This window comes from Sceloporus occidentalis, unplaced genomic scaffold (genome assembly GCF_023333645.1).
Source record: "Sceloporus occidentalis isolate IW3139 unplaced genomic scaffold, rSceOcc1.0.p SCAF_5, whole genome shotgun sequence".
Taxonomy (NCBI): Eukaryota; Metazoa; Chordata; class Lepidosauria; order Squamata; family Phrynosomatidae; genus Sceloporus; species Sceloporus occidentalis.
Window position 1 is genome coordinate 152,908,110 of NW_028316985.1, and position 21,004 is coordinate 152,929,113.

Sequence of the window (21,004 nt, forward strand, 5' to 3'; positions counted from 1 at the left end):
AGGCATCCTGATTGTGATTTCTCCAGGATGATGCTCCAATTCTTTAACTCCCTTCCCAAACATATCTTTCTGGCAACTCCTCTAAAATCTGATGAACAGATGAAGTCTGTTCTGTTTTGTTTTGCCATAATGGCATTTAATGGTAGTGGAGGTAATTATCATTTTCTTTTAGCCTAGATTTTTGCTTTTATCCCTGTTGCTTTATCTGCATGTTTAATTTCCTATCTTTTATTGTTGTTCCTTGAAGCCATCTGGACAGAAATGCTGTAAATAAACACATATGCAAACAAGCCGTCTAAGAAATACAATAGGCTCTTGTCTAATGACTGTTATTAACTTTTCCCCATTTCTGTAATTTACACCAAAATAGTCTCATTGACTTTTAAATGGATCATTGTAGAATAAAAGGTTTGACAATTACCATCTTTGCTAGCTGTGATACCTTGCTGTTCCTGGATCATATTAAGGAAAAAAAAATATTTTAAAGTCACTTAAAATTAATAATAATCCCTTTAGACTTCCAAGTGAATAACGTTCCAGTAAACCTCCCCTGCCCACAGCACTGGAAAAATGTAAACAAAGAAAAATCCAGACTGACAGACAATTCCATACTACAGTATTAACATTCTGCAGTATAGCTATATCCACTCCCTAACAATTCATCAATGAGAATAAGACATTGTGCTGCCAGTTTTAATAGCACTAAGTTATCTTGCCTGGTTAGGTCCTTTTTTCCACAAATAGAACTGAAATCCTAGCTCATTCATAAAGACATTACAACAGTGGGCTTTGGCCAAGCCAGTAGTTGTCTTGCTTGTAACATGAAATAGCAGCTGTATTGTTTTTTATTTTGTAATGAAAAGAAATAACAAATAGAAGAGTCTGGAATAAGAAAATCAGGCATATGGAAACAACAAACAAATTATAAATCACAACTTTTAATGAAAGGAAACAATCATGCTTTAGCTGCTTGAGAGTACATACAGAATTAGCAGATCCGTGTAAGGAATGCTAACTTTTTACAGCACTTGTGGTATAATAATGAATATACTCAGAACAGGAAAACTTCTATCTCTGTGTGAGATGCAGGTAAAGTAGATTGTCATCAGTGGCTTAGTCAGATGCTCTCCCTATTGAAGGATCAATATTAAGAAACTCTTTTATTTTGTCATACAGGACTAACACCAGGGCACCTCCTGTACCACGAAGAACATTTGAGAAGGCTCCCCGAAAGAAAGCATTTAATCCTTCCTGGCCATAAATCTTGACAAAGCAGTCAATAGTTCCTTTGTACTGACGTTCAGCCTCACCACTCTGCAGTCAAAGAAAGTTAGACACACTGAGATGACTCAAAAACATACATAATATGTGGCATTTAGTCCATAGCATTAAACATTTCAATAATAAGTCTAGAAATACCAATCAATAATTTTGCCTGTTTTTAGTATAGGAACCGTAATGAACAAATATTTTCCTGACTTAGCACTCAGGAGCTAAATATAGCAAGCCTATGATCTTCTTGTGATGTTTCTTTAAGCTTCAGAGTTAAATGAGGTCACTTCTTTCCTCTGGGCATTTTGCAGCAAGCTGTTCTTAGATAATGTCTGCTGAATGTTTTTGGAACATTGTTCTTCAGTGAGTTTTCATTAAATTTCACACTGGCAGTTTTCAACATCAACACATATCAAACTGGGAAAATCTAGATTTTGCAAAAGTTGGGAGTATGGCTTGCTCAGGCTTGGTGGTTTCAAATGTCACACAGAGGATTCTCAATTTCAGTAAATAAAACACCCAGAGCATTTTGGGATTTTATAAACACTAATTTAAAAGATATGTTCAAGTTTTGGGGGTTACTTTTACTGGACTTTCAGGAAAATGTGTCAAAGTAGAATTAGATAGCACAGAATACAAATATTCAAGATTTTTAACATTTACTATCCACTCCCAAATAAATAGACTTCCTCTTCTATATTTTAAAATATATTTGTATATATTTATTACACACATAAAATGTATAAGTACATCTGTAGATGTGTGTATAGAAAGATGAATTGATACAAACACGCACACATTCAGAAGGAGGCACGATAAGTAAAGCAATAAAAACAAATATGCTAGTACTTCACCACTTCTTCAACCTTTTCTAGCAAACCCCTGTCAGAAGACCTAAAAGAGTGCCAAAAATAACTGGGAATATCTGTCTGTCTGTCTGTCTGTCTGTCTGTCTGTCTGTCTGTCTGGGAGAATACAAGGCATTTCATATGGATGTTTCCAATTTTTTAAAACTGCTTTTTATTTTCCACCAATTTTAGTAATTTCAAAATATACAAAGAATAATGGGATCATAAATAGGATTCTGACCCTTTTCATGCAATATCCTATTCACCGAAGAATATATCTTATTTAGTGACAGCTTCTGAATAACAGATTCAAGATTCTAGATAGAAATGGGCATGGTTCCTGCCTGGAATTCTAAAGTCCTGTTGTTGGTCAGTGTATACAATATTGAATTAGATATTATAATGGTCTAATTGAGAATAAGGCAGTCTCTGATGTTGCTAAACCTAGGGATTTATTTATTTATTTGGTAGGGCATTCTGTATCGGTTATCACATCCATGTGGTTCATTTGTTTGGGGGGGAAAGCATAGAAGAATGAGACAACTATGTGTGAACAAACATCATCAAGAAATAATAAATGATAATATATGCTAAACTGCATACAAAGCAATGATTGCTAAATATGTATTTTACCTGCATCATCATACGTCTTCTGACAGTGTCAAAGGGATATGACAGTATCCCAGAAAATATAGTCACAACTTGAGCAATTGCAAAAGCAACAAGGAATGGTGTTTCTTTTGGATTTGGCAGCAATCCCTAAGAGAACAAAACAGAAAGAGAAAACCACTGGGTTACCTAAACATACGTAATCTAAAACCAGAAAAACACATATGATCAAATAATAAAATTGTTCCACATTCTGATCTTCATAATGCTTTGAACAATCCTTCACATTTTCAGTGTAATTTAAAAGATTCTTTTAAAGGTACCAAACAAATCAAACAAAATAATCTAAAATAAGGAAACAGAATGCATGTATGGGTCTTCCAGACCCACAAGTCCAATAACATGAAATCTAGGCACCTGGAACTTGGCATGTATACTAAAAAGACCCAAGGAGTGTGACCTGAGCTTTTAGTTCATTTTAACATCTTAAATAATTTGTTTGAAGCTTGTCATGTTACCTTCAATCACTAGGTGGCACACATCTCTAGCCAGTTCATAGGTTTGCATTCTATTATTTTTTGAAGCCATGGAACAGTAGTGTGAGGAACAGTTATAGGAGTGTCCCTTTCTGCAGTTGCAGATCACCCCTCTTCACAGGCATGGAGAGGACAAACTCCTTAAGAAGCTCTAAAGAAGCATCATGCCAACAGGTGTGACCTAGGGTTACCAACGGCAGTGCCTCAAACAGGTTGGTCACAATATCCCCATCTGTGGCAGGTGTATAACTCCGCTTGAAGGCTTTGGTATAATATCAAAGTAAGGGCGAACATATCTATATACAGCTTGTACGGTTGCTGTCATCAATATGAATGAATGAGAATCAATTTAGTTTACTGCCAAGATGGTTCACTGTTGATCCACAGTGCAGATCAGGCCTTTAAAGCTGCTTCATACATCCTCAGTTTTCATATGAAATTTTAGTCCTGGTTAAAAAAACAGTTTGGGTTCATTTTTTAGAGGGAAAAAATCAACATCTATATTTGTATTTCATTTCCATTGTACTTTTAAAAAGAAGCATATCCATTGCCCAGTATCCATGTTCAAAGAATTTAACACATGTGTAAAGACAGTGGGAACTAAACTCAGTAGGTGCTGTTATGGACTCCTGAATACCTGCAGACCTGGGGTCTTCATATTTATATATCTCATGTTTTTGAGAGATCAATGACCTTTCAGGAACATTAGGTCAGGTTCCCAGGTAAAAAAGGATAGCTTCCCTGGAAGCACATGTACATCCAGGTAAACAAAATCACCAAACCTAAAGTGCTCCTTTCTTCCCCTAAATAATCTGCATTTTGTCTTGAAACTTGAGACAAAACAGTAAGCCCATCTCTCTCTGCCTATCCCCCTGTTGTGTCCCCAGCCAAACTTTTCCATCCGTTCATCTCAGGGGTATTCTGAATCAATCACTGTTTTTTATTACACTAAAATTAAAGCCATTAATCACTCTGGAATCCTGTTGTCGATTCCTAGGACAATTCTTTCAGCCTTTGTTACCTGGCCAAGATAGCCCATCACCTAGGGCTAGTTTTAAGGTATAAATATGGTTTCAAAACCTAGTATCTGCACACACACACACACGGCATACAACTCTGCACCCTGTATATATTCTGTGTCATCCTCAGAATTCCCAGTCTGAGCCGCTAAAGCTTTCCAAGGTCTTCTTATCGGACAGGTAATTATAATCCCACTGCAAACCCCTAAAAACTCTGCAATTCCTCTTTCCATATTTTCCATTTTATAACTGTAGCAATAGCAAGTACATTTCTATACCACTTAGCAGTGTACTTAAGCACTTCGGGCTAGCTTTGTATGCTGTATTGGTTTGAACTTCTATTTCGTGTGCTTGATTGCACTCTGGATTTTTCTAAATAAAAACCTTCTTAATTCACCCAAACCTGGATTCTTCTCAGTTAGTACTGGTGTACAATGGTGCAAATGATCTAAAGGTTACTCAAGCGTCTTGCCAAAGCTAATTTCTCCAGCATCTGAAGTAAAACTGACAGTTGGTGGGGACCCCCCAGTCACCCCACCTATTCTTTGGGTAACAGTGCACAGAGTAAAGAATTTATTGGCAATACCAGCTAAGAACTGAAACCTGAGGCAACAACAATTTTGAATTTATTTATGATTATTCACAATGTTTTCAGGAGCATGCCTCGGCAATTACAGCACTATCATTCTGCTGTAACAGTCATGCTTTCTTCCTATGGCATCCTAAGATTTGCAGTTTAGGGAGGGACATTTAGAATTCGCAGCCAGAGAACTTTAGTGCCCTTACCAAAATTACAAAACATAGGATTCAACAGGATGCAACCATGACAGTTAAAATAGAATGGTATAAGTGTGTAATGTGGATGGGCCCTGAGTCTGGACAGATGTTCTGAGGTTGCATGCCATCAGCACTAAAGGGTGGGGCCAAAGCCCCAAAGAGGTGGCCTCTACCTCTTGGCGGACAGCTTCAACGGACTTGCCTGTCCAAAGCCAAAACACACTTCCACATACTCACATGCCATGGACATATATTCACTCACATATTCACCGACCTCATTCACTTATTCATATGTACACATAGCCCCCACTTATTCACATTTACCCCTATTTATTCACCCATGCACACAGTCCTTTCATGCAGCTACATACAGACACACACACACACACACCACTAATCAGTCACTGACATACATTTGGTCTTGTGTTGGACAATGTGAAAAGGAAACCCCTTTATTATCCTTAAACACAAGAGCATGAAAGCCGGGAGACAGAGAAAGAAACTGATATCATTTCCAGATTGCTATACAGTACTGCATGGTGAAGAAAGAAGCTTCCTCCCCTGTATGCATCACAAAAATGCCCCTAAATCCACCAACTCCAGCCATACATTATTGCCTTACTTCTCTTTCCAACTGGGAGGTAAACCAGCATGGGGTGTAATCCCAAAGTTATATCAGGACAGATATATGGAGTACATTTTAACAGCTGCAACATTTTCCATATATGAAACTTTTATTAAGTAGGGGCTGCCATATGTCAACAAGCAACATGGAGGCACACACGCACACGCCAGTTTCACAGAGCTGGCTCATCTGTAATGGAGTTTGATTGTTCTGGTCCAGAGAACATAGTATCCCCCGAGATTACAGAAGATGTCCACCAGTGGACTAGTGCAGAGGTGGGCAAACTCCAAGTGCCCACTGTTCTGATTCCCCAAGGGTCACATGAGCCTCTCCAAACAAATCAATGTAATTCTTGGTTATTGTTTGTAAAACACTGTTGTGTTTTTTATTGTTTTTAAAAAGCCCTACCCACCTTTGTTTTAGAGGAGAAATGTCTCAAGGGATAATTTTTATATTTTTGGGGACAAAAATGAACATTAAAACCAATTTTTGGTTTTTGTTCTTGTTGCTTCAGTGGGGCTTTGCAGGCTGCAAAAAACGGCACTGTGAAACTCATTATTTCCACCCCTGGTCATCAAGTATTGGATTATGTCCTTGAAGATCTGCTGAACACCAACTCACTGAATAACCACCTAAAGTTGCAATCCTAAATACAGTTACTAAGGGAATAAGAACCACTAAACACAAAGGGATTTATTACCATCCCCACCCCCTTATCTTCTGTCAGTTTGCTTACATTCATTAACTAATAAATATCAAGTGCTCTGTTACAAATAATATGCTAAAATCTTCTTGACTACAAGGTCGGTTGCATTTAATTCCATGGAAACAATGAATGCCTGTATGCAAAGCAAAGCATATTAAAATATTTCTGTATCGCCTCCCACACTATAAGGCTTCCGAGGCAATAAGCAAATAAAAATCATTAAACAAGCTTCATTTATATACCACTTCATACCGCCCAAGCAGTGTCTAAGCGGTGTACAACTGTAAGCTAATTTGCTCCCAACAATCTGGGTACTCATTTTAGCAACCTCAGAAGGATGCAAGCCTGAGTCAAGCTTGAGCCCTTTTGCTGGTCTTGAACTTGCAACCTTATGGTTTTGAGTGAGTGGCTGCAGTACAGGCATTTAACCACTGTGCCACCAGGGCTCCTAAAAAAAACAACTATAAAAATATGTTTTAAAAACACATTAAAATACTCTTTAAAAACTCCTAAAGCAGTCTAAAACAATCCTAGAAATCCAGTTATATAGAATCTAGAATTATACAGAACTATAGAATTATATCTAAATCTGCTTCTTTGTTCCAAGTCACCAGAGCAGCTATTGTGAGGAAACTGCAGATTGCTTGGCCCAAGTACTGTATTAATGTATTAACCTTTCCCAATCCAGTTTCTTCCAGGTACTTAGGCTATAATTCGCACCAGCCTCAAATAGCCAGTGATAAAGAATGCTGGGAACTGTTGTCCAAAACACATGGAGGGAACCAAGTTGGAGAAAGGAATTAGCAATAAATACATGGAAAAAGTTGTTTAACAAGCCTTGTTACTGAACGCAGTATAATTCTAGGCAAACCTTTGTCTCTTCTGTCTTACTCTGTGAATCAGAATTAGTGACATCACTGTAAAATTTATTACATAGTAAAAGTGGCACCTAAATAATCCATTCTTGATTGAAAGGTGTGAATTTAATCAGAAAACTTACTTTTATGGTGTCATAGCATCCAAAATAGGATGCCCGATATACAATGATCCCTTGTACTGAAACACCAAATCCTTGGTATAGGCCAATAACTCCATCTTTTTTTGCAATTTTAGCAATACAGTCAGCAAGGCCTGTAAATTGTCGCTCAGCCATACCTAAGAGGAAAGGTTTAGAAATTAACTTTATGCAACAGAATCAGACAATTGATGAAGAAGCCAGTGTGACTTCGAAAGCTTGCAACATGTAATTGTGCATTTTGGTTGGTCCCATAAAGGTATCATTGTTTGGATGTTATTGGATTTGCTATATGGTCAACACGGCTACCCCTAGATGTTCCCTGCAAGGATGCAATACTTGTCTTTTCCTAAAGTGAATGCCAAAATAACTTTGTATTTTCCAAATGTGAATATCAGTAGCAGAGTAAGCATACATATCCCCTCTCCCAATAACCAACTAACTACAAGTCTAGACATACCCTGGAAATAGTACAGTCGGTCCTTCTTATACACAGATTTTTTATACACGGATTCAAGCATAAACGGTTTGAATATGTTAAAAAAAGTATAAATTTCAAATATCAAACTTTGATTTTCCATTTTTTATAAAGGACACCATTTTGCTATGCCATTATATTGAATGGGACTTGAGCATATACGGATTTTGTTATACATGGGGGATCTTGGAACCAAACCCCAGCGTATAACAAGGGTCCACTGTATTAAGACAATGTCCTTACCTTTTCCAATGTCGGCACCTAATCGTGTTCGTGCAAAATCTAATGGATACACTACACACAATGAAGTTGCCCCAGCTGCTCCGCCAGAAGCCAGATTTGAAACGAACCATCGCCCAAACTGGAATGGAAACAGAGTTCAAAAACAGAGTTCAACATCACTTTCCAAATGTTTCTAGTCAGTATATTCAAAGAGGTGGAAAACAGTGCAGATTCACTGTTTTCTACATTCCAAGTGATCAAATGTAAAGTATAAGCAAATGACATTTTTAAAGTATGATTGTTAGAGCAGGGATGGGTACTTTTCCTTCCCCTTGGGTATGCAAGTTACAGCTGATGGGATGTATAGTCCAGCAATATCTGAAGGATCACCCTGGTTTAGAGAAATCTCACAAGCAAAAATGAATGTGTGAAATGGCTGCTAAATTAGTCTTAAGTGAAAGTGTAAGCACCACTGAAAAAGTAGAGTTTTTAAAAGTATTATTTGAGACATCTGTGATGGCTCTTTCAGACATACACATTATCACATCATGTTACAGTCAATGAGTGATGAATAGAATCCATAAAGATGGCCTTTTCAGGCTTATTTCCTTTAAAAGATAGTTTGTGGTGTCTTTTGTTATGTTCACTTTTACAGATTGAAAAGGTGTTGGGGAAGCAACAATCAGTACCATCAGCACTGTAAAGAAGATGATCATTTCCAAGTTAGTTCTTCTAACCTGTATATCACATGTGACAGGACAAACAAGCTGAGCAGGCTCTATGGATCAGTCACAAGATATGCTTACGGCAAATTGCTTGTATTATTAAAAGGAATGATGCTGTTTTTTCTGGCTAAATATACAAGACTAGGAAGACAGGCAGGACAGTATAAAAACTTAATATTAAAAATGGTCTAATTAGGAGTTGGGGAATGAAGGTTAAACATCTCTTTCATTAGCTCCATATCTTAAAGCAAAGCATTTCAAACCTTCAAGTCAGAGGGAGGCAAGAACACCTGCCAGGAGTTAGAGGGAAACTTTATACCTCTCATGAGACTATGAAGGGTCCACTGCACTGCCCTCACACACACACAAAATAAAATATTGCCTCCAAATGTGCTCTAGGGGGCATTTTCACCATGTTTGCTCCCTAGGCTATTTTAGGCCCAGGAGAGGTCTTTTTTTTACAATGGGAAACAACTTGGAAATCTTGTTCATTTTTTGTTTGTTCTTTTTTTAAGGCATCTCCTGAGCCTAAACTGTCTTGCAAAATATAAAAACCCCATGAATCACAGAGAGCATTTGGGAGCAATTATTCTGAACTCTGAGTGGGCCTGGGTCTACTTTTCTACCCATTTTAGAGTCTAAAGGATTCTATATAATGAAAGGACTCTGTCTATTCACAAAGAGTACCATGATCCTGTGAAGGATCCTACTAGAGAAGCCAAGGAAGAAGCAGTGATGTACCCCTCCTCCTCAACTTGCTTTTCCATTCCAGAAGGAAGCTGCTCTCAGGAACTAGTTTTGGGGGTAAAGGGAAGGAAGGACAGCAGGGAGCAGGAAACCCAATGAAAGTTATCTCCCCTTTTCTTCTGGTACCAGGATTCCCTGTGTGGTAATCTCTTCAGTAGATGCTTCTGTCAGTAAGACCAAATTCAAGCTATCATATCCAGAGGTGGCCATGTTGGCCATACAGGTGAACATGGTGAAAAATACAGTAACATCCAGAATCCACAAAACAGCAATACGTTTATTGGCCAACCAAAATGTACAAAATACATGATGCAAGCTTTCAAAGCTGAAATGGCTTCTTCATTAGGCAAAGGTGTTAACAATCAAACAGGAGAAAGAAAAATACAGTATGACAATGTTGGGGTCATATGCCTACATTTTATCAAGATGTTGTTCTCAGTTGAGATGGTAAGGAGGCTCTGGGAGACAAAGAATAAACTCCAGGAAGTAAAGGTTAAAGTCCATTAGCAATACAACAATTTGGGATGTTTTATCTAAACATCTAAAAGTTTTTCAGATGCAAAAACACAGAGACCTCTACATGGATCTCAAAGGAAGTTCGTATTGTGTTGCTAATGGAGTTTAAATTTTACTTTCTGGAGTTTACTCTTTGTTTCCCAGAGCCCACATGGCCAAGGAGGAGTGATGGCCTCTCCCTAAATGGATATCCCTCTGTACCATCTTAACTGAGAACAATTATTACAACATCTTGATAAAATGTAGGCATATGACTTCAACATTGTTATTGGAGGTGTTATTTCTCCTCTTTGATTGTTAACACCTTTGCCTGATGAAGAAGCCACTTGAGCTTTGAAAGCTTGCACCGTGTATTTTGGTTGGCCAATAAAAATATCATTGTTTTGAAGATTTTGGGTGTTATTCTATTTCAAGACACCATGTTTGTTTGATAAGCTTTCACAAATCTGTCAACATAATCATAATCCAAAAAAAATTCCTTAAACTATTCATTTCTGCAGGACTGGACCAAGCAAAAGGGTATGGGACATGTACATACATCTGTTTTAGTAAATCATATATTAAACCATACTTACTTGTTTATCTTTATCCACTCCAGACATGAAAATCTGCTTGTACTTGTCCTTAAAAGCGAAATTGAGGGCTTGAGTTGGGAAATATCGGATAACATTGGCAAGATTGCCACGCCAGAAACTGAGAAAGCCTAGATGGACAGATTTAACAATGTGCAATTTATATTATCATAAATGTTTTCCATTGCATGGCTATATTTTTATTATTTCATGTGATTCAAGTTATTTCAATCTTCTAAAAAAACCAAAAAACTAAAAGAGCATCTTTCCCTCTTTAGATCACTTCCTTATTTTTTCCATAACAGTGGCCTTTAGAACTATGAATTATTTCAGGGACTATCCATTTGGCAAGTGCATCAGGGCATCTCATACCTGGATATAAGAGAAATGACAACAATGCTCAGAAAATGTAAACTTCCCTCTCTGACATACAGTATTCTTTGGGGTGCTTATCTGCAGATGTGGCTATTAGTACTAATTTTGGTTAACTTTGTTTTGTCTCTCGGAACCTTTTCAGATGGCCAAAAAGATTTGTAAGTGCTAATGTAGCACCACTACTTGGGGAAGATGTCTGGTTCCCAATGACAAAATTCCAGTTTGGAACCCAACATCATAGAATTTTCTCTTTGGCAGTACTAGATTTAATAATCAATCCTTTTTATTTATTATTTTGTTTCCTGTTTTGTTAACGTTCTTCAATTTAATTTGATCTGTTGTGATCCCATGAATGAGAGACCTCCAAGTCACCCTATCCTCAAATGCCCCACTTAGCTTTTGCAGGTTCAAGACTGTGGCTTTTCTGTTTGAATCTATCTAGCTGGTATGCGATCTTCCTCTTTTCCTATAACCCTCAACTTTACCCAGCAGCAGAATCCATCTTTTTTAGTAAGTACTTTCTTCTCATGATATGGCCAAAGTATGACAATCTCAGTATTATTATTATTATGCTTTATTTATATAGCACTGTAGATTTCTCATTGTCTATACAAGCAAAATCTTTGATGACCTTCTCTTTTTGCAACAGAACAATTGTTTTACATTATACCAATGACCTAGGGTCATAAAGAAAGCTAACCTGAACATGACAAACAGATTAAAAATAACAACACAACTCCTGTACATTCGCCATGAAACAAAAACCTCTTGAAAGCCCCCTTTTGTCCATTCAGATTATTTAAGGTGGTCCTCTGCCACTACGCAGATGAATTTTAGAGTCCTAGTGTTAGCATCATGGTCAAACATTAGTGACATGGAAGAGATAACTTGTATTAATGACCTCATTGGATATTTTTTGTATTCCCTTTGCAGTTTTAGGCTGGGAAAAGATATGAAGTCTGAAAACCAACTGAGGCAGTGATTTTTTTTTTCTGTTGCTAATCTGTTTGCATGGCGTAGTGGCTTGAGTGTTGACTATGACTCTAGAGACCACGTTTTGATTCTCAGCTCAGCCATGAAACCCACTGGGTGACCTTGGGTAAGTCACATGCTCTCAGCCGCAGGGGAAGGCAATAGCAAACCTTCTCTGAACAAATCTTGCTAAAAAGACCCTGTGATAGGATCACCATAATTCAGAAACGATTTGAAGGCATAACAACAACAACAACAACAACAACAACAACCTGCTTGTCTAGTTCTCATAGTTATTGGGAGGAGAGATGCATAATATTTCCACACTTTGGTTTTCTTTGTTTGCTTCTTCACTATGTAATTCCTGACAGCCCAATTTCCATTGGCCTTGCCCTACATGGGGGGGGGGGGGGTTGCACCCCTGCCCAAGGGTTTCCTATATTTCCAGTGATAGGGATTTGTTTTGATTGCCTGTCAAGGGATAGTCTAAGTAGAATTTGTGGGACCCATCAGTGAAAGGACTGGAATGCTTCTCTGCTGTGTACCATCTGCTGCATCATTTACCACCAATAAAGCTTATGCTATAGCAGCAACATGTGTCAGTGTTTGGCACCGAAAGAACCCTGAGAGGCCTGGAACTACACCCAATTCTGGAACAAGACATAAGCTTATGAGTTAATGATATCAGAGAATTGAAAGTGAAGGGAAGAGACATCAGAGTAAAATCTATATAGGCAGATATAGGTGCACAATGGGAAACGACACGCAAGCCCTGCTCTGACTCTATAGTTAATCAGCTTGATATGCTTAAGCTACCAAACATTCTCAAATTAGATAAGAGATTATTACAAAAGGGATAGAACATACAAAACACTATGTTACTGCATAGGTATGCACCTCCATCTTGGAAACTGAGCACCCTATTTTTTAAAAAGGCGGAAACAAAGCTTCAGGAGAGGTGGGATATAAATAAAACTTATTATTATTAAAGAGCAATGAAAATTGTGACTGAGATGTTATTTAATACAGGAGTAAATGCTAACTGTTTTATAACTTCTTAGGGCAGAAAAGAGAGGGCTAAGAAAAATATTATTATAATAAATATTAATTTTGCAGTATGGACAGTCCCAATTACTTTTTAGTTGTCCCACTTTTTCAGCTGGATAAAATGTCCCAGTTTTTCTCTCTTCCTCTCACTTTCCTCCTTTGTCCTCAGCTTACTTCTATTTCTGCAAACCAGTTCAAAGTGCAAAAGCAGCTTGCATTCAATTAATTCATCAGAGAGGAGAGGAGATGAAGGGATTTGCCTTTACCAAAAGCCAACTACATAGCTATTTTAATGTGTACTGGTTTTATTTGTTCTTTTAAATTGATGTGTGCTTTTAACTGATTTTGTGTGTTGTATGTAGTATGTTAATTTGTTATTGTTCCTTGCTTTGATTCATGGGGAGAGGTGGGTAAGATAATAATAATAATAATAATAATAATAATAATAATAATAATTTAATTAATTTGACATATGCACAATCTTTAGCATATGCTAATATTACCATTTTTAACAGAGTAGAAAACAGAGTATTTGTTTATAATCTCTGGCTCTTTGAACCATTAGTAACACCCATTGTACTACTATGAATATCATGGTGGTTTTGTTACGATCCATATGCTTCTTCAGGATTTATTTAGGTGCCCTCTTTTTAATCAGTCCTGGGTTACCTACATAGATGTAAAAACCTCATACCTTCCAACATTTCACTGATGAAAACCAGAACATGTGTGGCTAGGCAACATCAGAATCAAAATGGAAGAAGTTATTAAATGAGGAAGAACACACAAACTACAGCTCCCTGGATACTAAGGAGAACGTTTAATACTGGATCAGAAAGGACATTTGGGAGTGATTATGTAAATAGCCTTAGTCATGTCTTGATTCCATTTATTGACTAGAGCTTCAACAGGGTTGTTAGTGGTACCAGTCATAAAACCATCTAAGGCTTTCTAGAATCCTGAAGAATCCATTAGCCTTTGAGGGCAGCAGAATATCTTAATAGATCCACTACTTATGCAGTGATGGCTACTAGCTGTGATGCTAACTCTGGACCAGAAAACGATCTGTCCATGACAATTTGGAGGTATCAATCACCTCCACCCACAGATCCATATGCTCCAAGCTGAAAAAAGCATCCAGGGTGTGGCCTGCTGCATGTGTGTGCCCTGAAATCATTTGGGATAAGCCCCTGTTTGTCATGGATTCCATGAACACTCAAGCTGTACCAGCCAGACTGGTCTCAAATGGGATGTTGAAATCATCCAAGATCAAAACTCTGGGCGACTCCAACATCAGTTCTGAGACCGGTTTCTTGGGCTTGGCCAGGAAGCCTGTTAGGCAGCAGGATGGATGATACAATGACAACACTTCCAATCTATCCCTGATTTCCAAGTTTAGGTATACACATTCAGTGTGGGTCATCTCCCTAACTGATACTCTGGTCAGGTTAAGATGTTTTTTTTAGACCACAGCTACTCCACCTCCACTTTCCCTTACCTGCTCACTGGCACAGTACCCTTCTGGGAGATCCTGATTCTATATCGGGCCACTATCATCTCTAAGCCCAGTTTCTGTAAAGCATGCCAGGTCAGTCTCCTCACAGTAAGGAGATCATAGTTTATTTTTAAATGACCTGCCATATTTTTTAAAGGTAAAGGTTTTCCCTTGACAAGATTGTCTAGTTGTGTCCGACTGTAGGGGGCAGTGCTCATCTCCGTTATTGTACGGGGTGCTGCTCATCTGTTACCTGAGCTGAAGAGCCAGGGTTGTCAAAGACAACTCTGTGGTCATGTGGCCAGCATGATTTCACAGAACGTGTTACCTTCCCACCAAAGTGGTACCTATTTATCTACTTGCACATTTACATGCTTTCAAAGTGCTAAGTTGGCAGAAGCTGGGTCTAGTGATGGGAGCTCACTCCGTCACGCAGCATTTAGGCTTCAAACTGCCGATCTTGCAATCATCAGAGTCGGCATCTTAGCTGCTGGGCCACTCCGTCCCATTACACAGCATTACACAGGAGTAAAGTGAGGTTTTGTGGGATAGGTATTAAATATCTTTCTCTCCTTCCTCTGTAATAACATGCCACCCTACCATTGTCATATCTCCCTCTCCCCAAGAAACTCAAATTGCTGCTCTCTTTCTTTTGTACGTTATCCCCATCAGAACAATAAACAACTAACAATAAATGCAGGTTACACAAATAAATACTGGTTACACAATCATCTACACAAATAACACAGAGATACACTCCAAAATCACAAGATAGGGCCTGAACAGACAGGATGAAATAAAGCTGCTTCGAGTCACTTTGGAGGTATGCTGTTTAAATGATGCTTGCGTCCTAAGAGGCCGGAAGCTGCACCAAAACCATACTCCAGTCCTAAGGATTACTGCATTATTTCTGAAGTGCCAATGCAGCTTCAGTTTCAAAGGACTGTTGGACTTTTTTTTAAGGTTCTAATATTTTTTTGCCACCAGAGGGGGTGTTAAAACTGTTAGAATTATGAATGGTGGACTTGGTTTTTTGTAGATATTGGAAGCATGTGCCCAGCAAGATTTTAATAATCATAATCCTTGCAATGTTTTCATAATGTTTTGGGCTAAGTGCAGATTGTCCTCCACAAGATTCATATTAGACAAGGCAAGGGCAGCTTTCTAGAGGCTGGAAGCGAAAAAAAAACAACCTGGGAAATATGTGTTCCAAGTTTACCATGACTTTAAATTCATTCTTCCATGAGCCTAAGGCTCAATACACCCCTTTTCAGGCTGCGGGGAAGCGGCGTTTTGCCGCTTCCCCGCAGCCTGAAAAGCGGCGGATCGGGGCCTCAGCGGCTGCCGTTCTGGCAGCTGAGGCCCCGATACACCGGGGAAAGGGGCGGGTACAGCCTGCCCCAAATGGGCGGTCTGTAACCTGCCCATGACTCTTTGAGACATTTTGATAATTGTGTTGTTAAGGCTAAAATGATGCTGTGCATGAGTGCTTTATTAAATAAAAAATTAGATCAGAAAGATTATTTCTAGAAAAAGACTGCTGAGAAGTAGTAGGACTGATATAGCTCTGAAAAGGGTGAGGCTGACAGTTGTGTGCCTTTCTGACTTATGGTGATTCTAAGATGAACCTATCATGCAGTTTTCTTGGCAAGATTTATTCAGATGAGGTTTGCAACTGCCTTCCCATGAGGCTGAGAACATATAACTTGCCCAAGGGCTTCATGGCCAAGCTGGGAATTGGACCTTGGTCAGTCCTGAATTCAAACTATATGCTGTTTCAAGAGATAATTCTGGTTATAAAGGGCAGCACAGAAGAACAAGCAAAGATTAAAGAAAGGACATTTGGTGATGTTAAGCCCACAGAAGCAAAGGTCTCACTGCAGGAATGTAATACAAGAACTGAAAAATACTGGGGGATGAAGCAGCAGTACTTCTCATAGCAAATGGTACATCAAAAGGAACCAAAGAAAGAAAACTATTGAAAAGCTTTGTGTGATCAGAGAAAACATGGCAATTCTTTTTTCTTCTTCCTTTAAACAGAGTTCAGAACAGTGGTGGAAGGGTCAACATGAAAGGAGGTTACAACTAAATTTAAGGCAAAAAGTAGCTAAAGCAAGCACAAACATTATGTCTGTAAGGATCAGAGAACAAAAAATAGACCCCAGTGATTTTATGTACTGTTGTGTACTATTATTATTATTATTATTATTATTATTATTATTATTAACCTTTATTTATTAAGCTCTTGTTAATTTCTGTACATTTTTCAAAATATAATTTTAGTCTGTTGCAGAAAAACTCAGCAAAAAACAGTTCTATAGATCCAACTGTTTGCCAAGAAGCATTCACAAATTTATTTATTTATTTCTTAATTCTGTTAAGAGGAATATTCTAAAAGTTTCAAGCTACACACAAAGCATTTACCTTTGTCAAGTCACAATATGAACCAGGGACGTAGCCAGGATTTTAGGAAGGGGGGTCCAGACTAAGTGCCACCATTATAATGGGGCTTGGGCATGGCGGCGCAGCAGCACACACCATTCATTTTTCTAATGGAAGGGGGAGGTCCGGACCCCAAGAACCCCCCCCCCCCTTGGCTACGTCCCTGCATGAACTATCAATTTTAAAAAAAATCTTCAAAAATAACTTGAAATATCTTCAAAATTGGTATCTCACTACAACCCTAAAAAGTTCAATTTCACATTTAGGCATAATATATAATTTGTCCTATCACTCATTGCTATCACATCTTAAACAACCTAAACCATGTTGAGTTAGTTTGTCCCACCATATTAAATTCATCATTTTCTAGTAAATCTTGTAGAACTACAACCTAAAACCAAAGGACAAAATCTCAGTTTTGTGTTATGCAAGGATATAAAGGTAGCTCGCAAGACTGAACTGAATTGGGTTTTCTTTTTTAAACTATAAATTTAGCAAATTCTAACTACACAATGAAACAGGTACCACATCGGGCTAGAAACTAAGAAAATATGGGCACAACAGAACATGGTGATGCTCTTATTGAGGACAGCACTGAGAACTTTTGTTTTCTGCAAAAAGAATGAACTAGAAAAATGTGGTTAAGGAGATTGCAATATTGCTTGAGAACACATACAAATCGGAGGCTGCAAAGAACAAGTATTTATATAGTACCGTACTGAATGTTGAAAGAGCTTAACACACATTTCTCAATAATCCTCACCATCATCCCCAAAAGGTAGGCCAAGAATATCATTGCTGTTGCTGGGCTAGAAACATCTACACATCTACTATATTTATGATACGGGTGAGATTTTAAAAACTGGGCTACTTTCCTTAACAACTCACGCTCAGGGTCATCAGATGTCATAACCGCAAAGGAGGACAAGGAATTGCAAAATGTAGGGCATGCAAGGAAAATGTAGGGTGTTAACCAAATAAAAGCAAAAAAACGTTCATATAAATGCATATTTCTTAGCCATGCTCAAAATGGAGGATATTTTGGAATTCTTTCTAGACAGGAGGCTGAAGTGTGGGGCCAGTGTGACCAGATATTATGACCACAAAGGGGGACAAGGCATTGCAAAAAGTAGGACATTCAAGAAAAATGTAGGACATTACCAAAGAAAAGCAAAAATATAAATGTAAATTCATGCTTGTAAGCCATGCTCAAAATGGAGGGCATTTTGGAATTCCTCCTGGACAGGAGGTTGAAATGTAGGATCAGGGTGACCTGATGATATGACCTCAAAGGAGGACAAGGCACTGGAAAAGTTAGGATATTCAAGAAAAATGTAGGACATTATAACATAAAATCTAAAAAAACCACAGATAACTATAAATTCATACTTCTTGGGCAAAATGGAGGATATTTTGGAATTCCTCCTGGACAGGAGGTTAAAATGTAGGACCAGGATGACCAGATGTTATGAACGCAAAGGAGGACAAGGCACTACAAAATATGGGACATTCAAGAAAAATGTAGGACATTACAAAATAAAAGGCAAAAAAACCCCTCGTATAAATCATGCTTCTTAGTCAAAATGGAAGAATTGGGATTCTTCCTGGACAGAAGGTTGAAATGAGGTCATGTCCTGGAAAAGGAGGACATCTAGTCACCCTGCTCACGCTTTAAGTACACTGTACAAGGTCCTTTCTCCAAGAAGGCCATACCTTGCTCCCGAGGGATGCGCACAAAGCAGTCGATCATGCCTTTGTATTGCTGGTCGGCGCGGATCTGTTTGGATGAGGCCTGGACCTGGAGGAGCAACTTGACCCGCTCAATGGGTGCCACTGCGGTCTTGGAGACGGCAGCGGCCACCCCGCCTATCATGAGGTCCTTCCCGAAAGAGACAGGGTCAAACAGCTGCTTTCCCTCCGCGGCCTGCATGGTGTTGCCTGGACAGAGGCACCAATGTTTGGGTAGCTGGAGAACCTCCAAGGTGCATCACCCAACTCTTCCAACTGCCACTGCTCAGGAATTGCTCATGGGTTCTAAGCCCCCGCAGAAGAAGACACATTCATTCTCAAGGCACATGACCCAGCCATGTCCAATCACAGGGACAATCTCCCAGAGCATCATTGGTTCAAAGAATGTTATGCACCCCCAGAGGCCTACCTTTGGGGGTGATTGTAAGGATTGTCGAAAATATGTGTGTGAAGCTCTTTCAACATTTAGTGCCACCATATATACTCGACTATAAGTCGAACTCATGTTTAATGATTATATTTTAGTTAAGGGGTGAGGAATGCTATTTTAGTTTGCATAGGTTATGTATTATTATGCATTTGCTTATGTAAATTGTTTATGTATCTTATGTACTTGTTAACGTTTTTTTTATCCCTAGGGTAGAGTCAGTTATTGTTAGTTGATTATATGTTTTTATGCCTTGTACTGTGCTTTGTATTACTCATATATTTTTTCCTTTCCTTTTTTATTTTGGTACTGTGTTATGTTTGTAATTTGAATTTATTTAATATTGCTTTGTTTGGGTAATTTTGTTTAATGTTTAATGACGGGTATATTTTAGTTAAGGGATGAGGGGTGGAGTTTTAGTTTGTATACATTATGTACTATTTACGTATTTTATTTATTTGCTTATGTAAATCTTTTATTATGTATTTTTATGTAATTTTGTAAACCGCTTTGATCATTTTGGAAAGGCAGTATATAAATAAATTTATTATTATTATTATTATTATTATTATTATTATTATTATAAGTCAAGGACAGATTTTTTGAGATCAAAATTATGAATTTTGATATGACCCAAGGAAAAGTTGAGGGTAAAATTTAGGGGCATGTAACAAAGGATCTAAAAGATGAGGCAAGGAAAACAATGCCAAACAACTTGCAAAATTCCATCAAGCACAACTGTTTGTGCTTATCCTAAAGGATGGATGAATGAGAGAGTAGAAGGGGTCAATGCTTTCAGGGCAGATTATACTCTTGCTTTTAACCAGGGCATGGTTCTTTTTTAAATAAGAGTTAAAGTACATTACTTACATTGACCCACGGATAAGTTGACTCAGGTTTTTGGGATCATTTTTTTGGCTAAAATTTCTAGACTTATACATGAGTATATTCAGTATATAAATGCTTGTTCTTTGCAGTCCCTGATTTTTATGTGTTCTCAAGCAATATTGCAATCTCCTTAACCACATTTTTCTAGTCCATTCTTTTTGCAGAAAACAGAAATTATCCGTGGTATCCTCAATAAGAGCACCATCATGTTCTGGTTTCTAGCCAGATATGTTACCAGTTTCATTGCAGTGTGTAGTTTGCTGGAATTTGCTAAATTTATAATTTAAAAAAAGAAAACCCAATTCAGTTAAATTTTGTGAGCTACCTTTATATCCTTGCTTATGGCCATCTGCACCACAGAACTGAGATGTTGTCCTCCGATTTTAGGTGTAATTCTACAAGATTTACTACAAAATGTTTAATTTAATATGATGGGAGAAACTAAATGAACATAGTTTAGGTTGTTTAAGATGTGATAGCAATGAGTGATAGGACAAATTATATATTATGTCTAAATGCGAAATTGAACCACTGAAGGTTGTAGTGGGTAGTATGATATCTATTTTGAAGATATTTCAATTTGTTTTTGAAGATTTTTTTTTAAAAAAAATTATAGTTCATATTGTGGTTGAAGTGGTTGAAATGTGGGACATGTCCTGGTGACGGTAGTGGTGGTGGTTAAAGGCTGCAGCTGCCTAAGGCCTAGCAGTGATCAGGGTGACCTGATGTCCTAACTGCCAAGGAGGACAAGGCACTGCAAAATGTAGTACACCCAAGAAAAGTACAGGGCCTTACAAACAAAACTTTCATATATAAATGTAAATTCATGCTTCTTAACTGTGCTCAAAATAGAAGACATTTTGGGCTTCATCCTAGAAATGTAGGACCAGGGTCACCAGATGACCAGACTGCAAAGGAAGACAAGGCACTGCAAAATGTAGT

General features: G+C 38.1%; 1 protein-coding gene across 1 annotated transcript; it reads right to left on the minus strand.

The window, feature by feature from the left end:
* Window positions 1-936: 936 nt before the first annotated feature.
* Window positions 937-19,056, minus strand: SLC25A31 (solute carrier family 25 member 31). Its single transcript, XM_089527054.1, has 6 exons — window positions 18,712-19,056; window positions 10,671-10,798; window positions 8,129-8,246; window positions 7,393-7,547; window positions 2,754-2,879; window positions 937-1,314 (listed from the first exon to the last, which is right to left on the minus strand). The coding sequence occupies exons 1-6, from the start codon at window positions 18,926-18,928 to the stop codon at window positions 1,114-1,116; spliced, it is 945 nt and encodes a 314-aa protein (XP_089383180.1). The 5' UTR covers window positions 18,929-19,056; the 3' UTR covers window positions 937-1,113.
* Between the last annotated feature and the right edge of the window lie 1,948 nt (window positions 19,057-21,004).